At 40.3% G+C, this 11,156-nt stretch overlaps 1 protein-coding gene across 1 annotated transcript in view; it reads right to left on the reverse strand.

Annotated features, from left to right (window-relative positions):
• Positions 1–249: 249 nt before the first annotated feature.
• Positions 250–11,156, reverse strand: part of ATP13A4 (ATPase 13A4) — a gene marked incomplete at its 3' end in the record, with an annotated part of 124,296 nt that continues 113,389 nt past the window's right edge. The window contains 8 exon segments of the mRNA XM_019650774.1: positions 250–408; positions 2,623–2,719; positions 4,618–4,727; positions 5,125–5,167; positions 6,653–6,732; positions 7,949–8,071; positions 8,893–9,056; positions 9,790–9,914. Of these exon segments, the coding sequence (XP_019506319.1) occupies positions 250–408; positions 2,623–2,719; positions 4,618–4,727; positions 5,125–5,167; positions 6,653–6,732; positions 7,949–8,071; positions 8,893–9,056; positions 9,790–9,914 (901 nt within the window).

An 11,156-nucleotide genomic window follows, 5' to 3' on the forward strand; every position in this document is an offset into this window, starting at 1 on the left:
AGGGACCTGAAAAGTCAAACAAATCTTGAAAAAGGAGAGCAATGTTGGAGGACTCACACATCCTGATTTCAAACTCACTACAAAAATAGTAATTAAAACAGTGTGTTACTGGAATAGGGATAGACATATAGACCAATGGAATAGATTTGAGGATATAAAAATCAGCCCATATATCTATGGCCAATAAATTTTCAACATAACTGTCAAAACTATTCAATGGGGAAAAGAACAAAGAACAGTCTCTTTAACAATTGATGCTGGGACAACTGGATTTCCACATGCAAAAAAAATCTGAGGGAAGCACGTGTAGGAAGAAAGTTTTAAAAATGGCTTACTTGTTACACCAATAAGAGTTGTAATGGCCAGATCCTGGAACAGAAACTGGTAATTTGATAGACTGTTGATCTCCTGAAAACAAAAAGGAAAGCAGCTCAAAAAAGTATGACCTTCTGAGTGAAGTTTGACATCATCTGCATTCATTTTTTCACTGCAATATAGGATTATCTAAATTACCAAGGAGATAGTGTGGTGAGGGTCCTGTTGATGTTGGTGAGAGCACCAAAGACAAGGCTGCTAAATCCTGTCTAACCAGGAGAGCCATAACCATGTGCTTTAGGCTGGGTCCTTGGTGAGTAACTATCACCCCTTGTTGAGGAAAACACCTCACTCTGCTAGATTCATCTCTGCTATCTTTTCTACTTGTTAGCAGAAAAGTTGGGCTTTGTCCTGGTACAATAAAACAGTGCATTCCCAGTAGTAAAAAGTGATAAATGTGTGGTGATCTTACCGATATTTTACTGATAGAAAAACAACAATAACTAAACCAACTGTTTGCATTCTTGGCTGTTGTTAGAAAGTCCTGATAAAGCACCTTGATATTCTTAAGGAAAAAACTGTTTAGGTCTTACTGATTTCAAGTAACTTACTCCCTTGCCCCCCGCCCCTTGGTGGAAAGGAGATAATGATGACCCACATTTAACTCTACTTTTGAGCAAGAGTTATTGTGATTCCAAAATAGAGCCAAAGTTCTATAAATAGTCTCTGCTCCAAATCCTTCATTAGTAAGTAGGAAAAGACATAGGTAATCTGAAAATCACAGAACTAAAACTTTCAACCCAGGAGCAAGACGGCAAGACATAGGGAGAAATCTAGATATCTCCAGCACAAATGGAATCTCCTTTCTCAATGCTGGCTAATAGAAAAAAACACCTACAGGTTGAGTCCACATATAGTAGTCATGTATTTTCTCCTTTTATGTTTCATTAAATAGTAAAAGCCATCACAAGACCTATGTATTTTTTGAGGTGTGATATGCCAAATTTTAAATCCCTATCTATATTCAGGAAATCAGTGATATGCTGACTTGCACTGCTTCGTGAGGGTCCATTGCTAGGTTTTCAGGAATTTTGTGAACTGGTTGCTAAACATAGCCAATATAAAAACTTAAATCATACAGACATACCATTAAATAAATTATACTGAAAACAGAGGTAATAAATACTCAAAACTTAGCACTTCCTAATCATTTTCCTACATTTTCCTGTTATCTATGCTTTTGAGGTTTTTTGCAACTCTTGTGTCTATATGGTGCAAATACTACATGATGGCATGCTACTGTACATCTCTCCCCGACTACACATTCAAGTGACACCAGGTAAATAGCTTGAAAACAGCCCAGTGTGAGTAGTGTGAGTATTTACACCACTGAAATTGGCAAACATTAATAATCAGAGCTTGTTTTTCCAGAGAAAGAGCCAGTTATGAAACACATACCAGCACCCCAATTAGAGACTCATCTTTAATAGATGGTAGGCTAGGGGAGACACACACTGGAATTGGGGAGTCAGAGACTGGGTCTTAGCAGGTGAAAGCAACAGTGAGACAGTGATTTGCTCTGTTCTAATCCTCATCTACCACTAGATAAAAAGTTTCTCTGTCAGTCAGAGAATTCACACCAAAAAATTTTCCTGTGAACGTCTGTTTATTTCTGATTTATTTTCAAAAACTTTAGGGCCAGCCGAGTGGCATGCTGGTTAAGAGTTGGCTTGGGAGCGCGAGCTCTGAGCAGCAGGGCCCCGGTTTGGATCCCGCATGGGGGCCAGTGACACTGCCCTCCATAGCTAAAATGGTGAACAACAGCTCGACCTGGAGCTGGGCTGCCGTGTGTCGCCAGCTATGGCATAGGCTGCAGCCTCTGCTGCAGTGGGTTGCCATGGGCTACCATGAGTGGCCGGCAGCCAGCATGAGTGGCCAGCAGCCGGCATGAGCTGCCATGAGCCTCCGTGAGCGGCCGTCCAATGGCCGGCGAGCAACTGCCTCACCCGGGAAGAGCGCAATGATCATAATACCAACATGGGCCAGTGAAGCGACATCCTCCACAACTAGACTGAAGGACAAAAAGGTCAGCAACTTGTCTGTTCCCCTTCCCCGATTCCCCAACACTGTTCCCCTTCCCCAATCCCCTAATAAAATCCTAAAAAAAACCTTTAAAGATTGTTTCAGAGGGGGCTGTTAGTGCTCAACTATCCCATTTGCACTTTGTTTAAGAAGCATTTTGAGTTGAGAGTGCCCAGCCCCTAGGTTCATTTCTCACTAACCAAGTGGCTAGGCCCCAAGTCATACCCAGTAGAGCAGCAGGACACCAACATACTGAATCATGCTGTACAGAGCCATGTACTTGAACATGCAGAATGAGGTAACGAGAGCTGCACGCCCTTCCCTGTGTGAGAAAAGAAAGGAAAAAGTAATGAAATGAAAGTAATGGAAAGAAATGAGGTCAGTTATTCTGTGCTGTTCAGATGAGCTCAGGAGAAAAGATCAGAAGCCTGATTATTTGATCAAAAGACTGGACAGCCTTGAGCCAGTGGGACCTGGCTGTCAGTATGCTAAATGACTAGATTTTCAGGAAAGGCCAATTCCAGTCCAAGGTACACAGGCCTTGATCCAGCCACAGAGCCAGGTTGAGAGTTCCTTTTGTCCATTCCACAGGCATTATTTCAGCTGAGAGTCAGAGGACCTGGGAACAGGTCCCAGATCTCACACCTCCTCACTAATGTGATTTGGAAGGTCATGTCCCTTCTTCTAGTCACAGCTTCTTCATCTGTGAGCTGAGGAATTTAAATAAGATTGCAAGTTGGGGGCGGGAGTGTGTGCAATTTTCACGCAGGTGCTTCAGGAGTTTGGCAAACATTTCATTCCAATTTTATATGGCCATCCCAACTTTTCCTAAAACTGGACTGAAATAATATGCACACTCAAATTAGTCATATGTCGAATTTAAATAGACTGGGAACAGTGAGCTACTGTTGTTTGAGTAAATAGTATATATTCAAAGCATGAGGTAAAGTACTTATGAATTGCCACCTTTATTTCTTTCATTTTGGAAAAAAATAGCATTTAGATTTACTTCTGGTCCTAATGGTTTCCTGGGATTCCAAAGCCTGATCCCCATACCTGTATCAGGGCTTTACTGCTGCCATTTGTTTGGCCTAGAAGATATTATAGTTTCTCCTTCTCCTTTACCTCCTTAGAAGGCTTTCCCACACCACCTGAGGCAGCCAATTCCACTGCCCCCGTCATCTTCCTACTGTTCATATTACCCTTGATTTATCTATGCATGTGTTTATTGCCTGACTTCTTCATTGGAGAAAAACTTCATGAGATCAAGGGACATCTGATTTACTTTCTTCTGGCTGCTCAGTGCCTCCAACTGTTCCTAGCACTAATGTGTACATTATAAATATTTGTTGAATGCATGAATTTAAAAAAAAAAATGGGAGGAGCTAGCCAAATCATTATTTTAATGTGGCGGAAAGAGTATGATATTTGTAGATAAACACATTTAGACAAAATTAATTCTAATGCAATCTCCAATCCTATATGGCTGTGTGAGCTTAGGCATATCAATTAAGTTCTCTGAGCCTGACTTTCCTTGTTTGTAAAAGACATAGTGGCCATTTCTGCACCTGCAGGATTTTCAAAGTATAAAATAATAGGCATTGAAGTTTACAAATTTAATTAACTGCAAACATAAACTAATTATAATAACCAAAAGCAGACACAATGCTAACCATCTCTATCATTCAAATAAAATGCAGCAGAAGTACATATTTGGAGGTGGGGCTGGAGGGAATAAAGCACCAAGGGAAATTTTAGTTAGAGGAGCAAAGATAAATAACTTTTGAAAACTAAGGATGGGAAGAACATTCCAAGGAAGCATAATGAGGCAAAAAACAAAAAAAAAGGGCGAAGGCCAATGGAGAAGAGAAAGTTTCTCTTAATTCCCCATTATAAAGTTTCTAAGGAGACACATTTAAATTGTTATAATAATAATAATAACGATATGATTAACACTTTCAAAGCAGGAAAGAGTACAGATTCCAACCTTCTAATTATAACCTATTTAGTGATTTTTATTAGAAATGCCACTACTCCCCCAGGGGTATTTTTAACACTTGGTACTCCACTTGGAAATACAATGTTTCACCACATTCTCTTGCAAAGCACCCTCCCCTCCCAAGGACACAATTTCCCTGGTCTTTGACTGGCAGTACCATGGGATCTGCACCTAAAAGTAGGGAGAGATTAAAATCATGCTGGTGGAAAGTGACTACTTACTTGATAAGGTGAGGTACACACTCAATGTTTGGAGTTTTGGAAGTGAAAGGCGAGGCCACAGATGCTTCCTGCTCTGATAAAGAGATGCCCACATGAGCCATTTTCAAAGCCTGAAAGCAAAGAGTCAGCTTACTGTCACGCACACGCACATGCACCTCTCCTGAGGCCTCATAAGAAAAGCCCAGTTAAGGGACCACAAGGTGGCATGTGGGCTCAAGCACTAGCTAGGAGATGACCAGATTTTGCTCGGTCTGACACATAAGAAAGAGAAGGCACTGGGACACCCAGCCAAAGAAGTGGGGACTTCAGAACCAAACTCTACTTAAACTATAGTGACCACTGAGTCATTGTGTAGCTTTGGTCAGGACCCTCCCAAACTCTCAGCACCAGTTTCTCCATCAAGAGGAATAAAGATTGTATACATCCCAGGAGATACTCTTTCTACAGGGCTCCGGGCAAGTACAATCGAATGTGAGATTATGGTCCCACACACTGGCAACTACTTACCCCACAGTCATTCGCTCCATCGCCGCACATACCTACAAAGTAACTAAAGGGGAACCATGTCAGTTGTAGGAGAGGTCAAAGCACACTTACCTGCTAATTTCTCTAATTAAAAAAATAAAATGAGCTTCATTACTTAGGGTTCAAACTTATTATTTAGTTTAAGGGAGTTTCCCTAAGAGTCTGGTTTAACTAAAAAAGTGAAGTTTGACTCAGCACTTTCTACAATGGATTAAGAAATCCAGGACACCGTTTCCCAACTTCAAGTGTTTTCAGGGAGACCCTGAACTTCACTGTTTAGGAAGCAGCTCTGCCAGCTGTAAACGGGCTATTCACCACTATATGATGAGACAGCGTGGCATGGTAGAGAGTGCACAGGATGTGATACTACGAGGTCTAGATCATGTCAGTATTTGACTGTCTCTTTTCTACCCTACCAAGTGCTGTAAGTATTCAGTGAGGTGCTGTATGGGACAGTGCCTTATAAATTCTAAAATGATAAATAAGAATTACTTGTTGGTGATGTTAATAGTAACATGAGAGGAAATCTGCCATGTTAGCAGTCACTCAACTACAAAATGTAGTGCCAAGCCCAGATGGAAGAAAGAAAATACATCCCTGTTTCAGGATCGCTTTTTGTGGCTGGGAGAATACTTACTGCTCTCTTAAATTGTTGACCAAGATTATGGATAGTCTGCTTTCTAAGGTAAGAGCACTTTGACAGCATTTACAGAATTGTCTGTACTTCTTTTGTATACATTGCTGTATGAAGCAACTAGTTTACTAGCTATATTTTCAACCACATTGAGAAGACAGGGCTTTCTGAATTGAGAAGTTTGCCTAGTGACTGAATCAAATGAGTAGGAGGATGGAGTAGCGGTAAGTAGGATTCGTATCTATGTGTCCAGTACCAGCAGTAGCGGAAGCCGCCAGGACGCCATGGGTTCCTTTCACATGAAATAAAGGGCTCCAGATGATGGGCATTTTATCTGGGCCACCTATTCTCTCAAGAGAGAGCCTTTGTGTTAGAAGAAAAATATTCTTCTGATTTAAGATGGAGAGAGTACTTTGGCATAAGAATGTCTTAATAGTTTGAAGATGATGTGAGCCTTTTGTCATAGGAGTCTCCCTATATTACAACTTCGATGATAATTTGTAAAAATGAAGTCTAAATTTTCACCATTCCTTCAGGAGCTGACCTCAAATTACCTTTTCAGGCTTATTTCTCACCACATCCTTTTACGCCCCTTGTGTTCTAATTCAGTAGTTCTCAAGTCTGGGTACAAAATTGACTTATGTGAGGAGCTTTGAAAAAAATGTCCAAGCCCCATGTGATCAATTGAATCAGACTCTGTGGATGGTAGTGTCCTGATATTGCTATTTTTTCCAAGCTCCTGAGATGACTGTCATGTGCAGCCAGGTTAAGAACCACAGTCCTAGCTAAGCAGAGTGACTTCCTGTACCTCTTACACTCCCCCTGACTGCCATGCAGCCATGCACGTCACGCCACCTGAATTGGTAAAAAACCTACTCCAGTTTCTGGAATTCTTCCACCAGACTGGATTTCTGCCCAGGAGACATTCTTGCAAATATGGTCCCATTCATCAGTATCTGAAAGGAACCCAAAATGTTTATTATGTCAGCTGGTCATACATGAAATAATTGATAATACTCAGAATACTGACTGGGTAATGATATCCACGAGTAAGAAAAAAAGATTTGTTTTCCAAGAAGCCTTCCTTTGTATTTTAAGACAGGTGTTGAGACATTGGTCATCAGATAAGTGACCAGGGAGACCTAAACCAGTAAAGATGACTACTTAATAAAAATATTTGATGAAAATGATGACCTATAGAAATTTAGCTCAGCTGCCATGGAGAATATGGTCCTAAAAACTCCTGAGCTTAATGGAACCTTAAGCCAGTGTGAGGAATTGCAAGAGGTCAAGATCCCAGGAGAAGGAAAGGAAGCAACAGCTTCTTAGAAACTAGCAGAAAAACAGCCTAATGGTGAAATCGTAGCTATCTGTGATCTTTGACCTAACCATACAATCTGGACTTGACCAGCTGTGAAACTCAGTTAATATTCCAGACCTAATTTGGAGTATGTAACATTGATGATTTGATGGTATAAAAACTTATACCAGCTCCTTCCACCTGAGCTCCATTTTACAGAGTCTACACTCTTCTGTGTTAGATCTATATGCTTCCTGCTCTTCTCGGCAGTAAACTCAACCTAGTGTTCAGTGAGCCTCAAAGTCTCTATTCTTTTTTACTTAAGTAGCTCCTAAGATAATGAGAACTTGAATATGAATAATTTATCTTTGGGTTACATTGGACATAATCTTTCTCTAGCTTGTTCACATGTTATATATATATATATATACAACTTACCTGCCCCCACTATTGGTTTGTTCTTCCTCAGAAAAGCTTTGAGTTTCACTCTCTTCTATTTAAAGTTCCTCTATCAAAAACTTAATGAATTTTCTCTATTCCTGGCCTGACTTTCTTGTTGTTGCTAGATTTCCACTGTGAGACTCTTAATTGTGGCAATATAGTGACAGCTACCCAAAAGTAACCTTTATGACTTGGGAAGTCACTAATACTTTAATCCTCCAGGTGATAAAAAATTGGCTAATCAAGTTTACTTATTTTAAATCTAGTAGGAAATTCGACAACAGCAAGCTCTGTACAAATATCTGTCTCTCTTATGATACATTAATAGGTATATCTTACCTATTTAGAAGTTTGAAATTACTGAGGATCATGCTCTGTAAATGACTGTGTTGGCATCTTTACCAGGAGATTAGTATGCTCTTAGAACTTACCTTTGGCAGTAGGCTGCTAAAATGTTGATTTATAACCTGAAAGGATTTTCCACTTAGGGCAAAATGGTAACTTCCTTCTCTGCTATTATCAGAGTCTTCTTCCCAGATATTAATGTAATTGTCCTGCAAAGCAAGACACAGTTACTTTAGACTTGATAGAGTGGTTAGGACTACAAGCATACCTGAGAGAAGGTAATGATGGCAGTCTGGGGTTTCTCTTTAAAAGTTACAATCCAGCCCTGATTCCTCAGAGAAGCACTTCCCTTTTGCTAGATCAATCTTTGTACATCACAGCCTCTTGTGAATAGGAGAATAACACTACTCATGTCCTGTTCTCATCCCAATTTGATCTCAGTGAGTCCCAGAGAAGAGCACGTTTCACACATTTCGCACGTGAAATACAAAAGCACTGCAGCTTAACAAATCTCTCCCTAAAGTGAGAACTTACCATTTTTTTTTCTTACAGAATTAATATTCTTCCACAAGGACACAATAGAGATAGAATATTGACAATATTGACGATAAATGAATAAAACAGTTTTTCCCTCATCCTAAAGATACAGCCTGATTTTCCAATTCACACAGTAGCGTCTCTCCTAGGGACTAAATTCCCTTTGAGCCCAGCAGGGTGGCTGGCAAGCAAAGGAAAAATGGGAAATTAGATTCACAACCACCCCTCCATTACATTCTTTCTCATACAGAACCAACAATGTTTTTAAGTTTAAAAGAATGGATTATTTCAAACACCCAGGAAAACACTGTACCTTAAAGCTCAGTTGGAAAGATATGGAAAACTGAGTGCTTCACACTGCATATGTGTCAGACATTTGGAGAAATATTTTGACCCTACGTCACCTGTACACCTCTGCCAATCAAAGCTGCTCAATAGCCAATACTGACAGGCAAGTTAGATAATACAACAGAAGGTCACTTTTTAGGTATACCTGATTCCCATATGCAATGTGTTTCTTCTCTTCCACTAATTTCCAAGATATAGATGCTGATGAGGACCCAGGGGTTTCATTCGTTTCAATGAGAATGACTTTCTGGTCTTCAGAAACCATTCCAGACTTCCTGGCTACTGTTATCGCAGTCTGAAGATTGTCACCTAGAAAAAAGGAAGAGTATCCTAAAATGAGGTTAAAGAGATGGGGCCAATTTACATAGGGCCTGGAAAACTAAAGTGATGAGTTAGGACCTTATTTTAAGTGTGAAGAGAAATATCTAAGGTGTCTCTCAGCCCTCACCTTCCATGAATTCACAATCCCTTTTCCATCCTTTTTTCATCTCCAGAATTTTAGATCTCACTATTGGTGGGCCTTCAGCATAGGTTACAGACCAGGCTAGCTAAGCATTCTTCTTCTTCTAACATTTAACAATAAAAATCATCATCTTTGCATGAGTCATATCTTCTTCTCACCCCAGTGACATCTCAAATGTCCCCTCTCAGAGACAGCACCTCATCTAAAGCAGCCAATCAAACACACTATACCACATCACCTTGTTTCCTTGTTTTGTTTTATGTATGTCATAACACTTATTACTACCTGTTTGATTGATTAATTGATTGGTTGATTTTCTATCTCATCCTTCCTGAATGGAAGCTCAGTGAGAACAATAATTTTGCCTTTTTGTTGCCCATCTCCAGCACCTATTGAGTTGTCGGAAAAGTCATGACACATTTTTGCAATGAAAAACATAGAAAAATCCGTCATGACTTTTCCGACAAACCAATAGAATGGTGCCTGGCCCATAGTAGGTAGTCAACAGCATTTGCTAAATCAGTGAATCTATGTCTATTTCCACATCAAATTCTTACTGTTTTCTACTTTGTTCTATACCTGTGATCATTACTGTCCTTATCCGGGCTGAGATGAGCTCTTCCAGAACAGGTTTTGTCTCTTCCTTCAATTGATTCTCAAAGATCAGCAATCCCAGGAATATCAGGTCTGATTCTACCTTGTCTCTGGAATTATACATATAATTGAACAGAAATAGCACATCATAATCTCTCTTACAGGAAGCAAAACAAAGACAAATATCTTCCAGTCGGACTTGTTCCCACCCACTCATTCAAGCACCATTCCTGAGGCACTGAACATGTGCCAGGAACTATCCAGACAGGAAGGGGACACAGAGGACACCGAGACATCTACTCTGACTGAATCAAGAGGAAGAGAGAGTATTTATTAAGCAAAAGAATTGCTTTAACCTTTGTAGAGAATGAACTAAATGACAGCATAGGGCTTTTCCATCCATTGTGATTTTCGTCATCTCACCTATTGGCAACCACCAGACAGGTGTTCTACCTCTGGTCCAGAACATCATGAAAAATAAGTGAGGCACAGGGGAAATAAAATAAAATACCAGTTTCTCTAGAAACTAAAGCTATAATCAGTACCATTTCAGTCCCAGGAGGTATAAGGCCATAATCTCAAAAAAAGAAAAAAAAAGTCTCTCTTTAAAGGCCAACCTCCTCTCCACCCCCTGACCTTCAGCTGATAACATGGCTCTCCTACATAAAGTGTGAATGTTTTTGCAGCAAGTGAGGTCTCTGAAGCTCTCGTCCACCACAAGAACATTTCCAAGACATTCCACAGGAGCAAGTGCAGGGGAGTACATTTGAGTTTGGGTGCTCAAAGATTCTCCCATGATTCATTCATCTGAGACTCAGACACCTCTAGCAGAGGCAAGAACCAGACACCAGCACTGCCTATACCTGGGTGAAATACAGATGAAAGCAGTACCCAGAAAAGCTACCTTGTCATGCTTGCCATGTGTGCCTCGCATGGGCCAGGGACATGATGCTCCCAGGACAATGCTAACACCTCCACCAGAGTGGCAGGAAGTGGACACAGTTTCAACTATTTACCTCAAAACAGGCTCAGGAAATGACATTTCTTATTCTTCTGAACCTGGCATTTAAGTCTCTTCATAATCTAGCTCCAAGTTATCTTTTTAAGTTCATCTATCACTCAATTCTTTATTCACCCTAACCTCCAGCCAAGTTGGACCCTTCACCATGGGTATGTTCATGTTCTCTATTTAACCATCTCTAAACATTTGCTCTAGACTGCCATAAGCCATTCTTTCTCATTTCATGGGAAAGGATATAAGTTCCACCTGATCTGTCCTTGAAGCCCTTCTGATATTTTGAGGCCCAACACACATGCAACTTCCCCATAAAGGCTCCCCCAGAGAGAAATAT

Source organism: Hipposideros armiger, unplaced genomic scaffold (assembly GCF_001890085.2).
Source record: "Hipposideros armiger isolate ML-2016 unplaced genomic scaffold, ASM189008v1 scaffold_8, whole genome shotgun sequence".
Classification (NCBI taxonomy): Eukaryota; Metazoa; Chordata; class Mammalia; order Chiroptera; family Hipposideridae; genus Hipposideros; species Hipposideros armiger.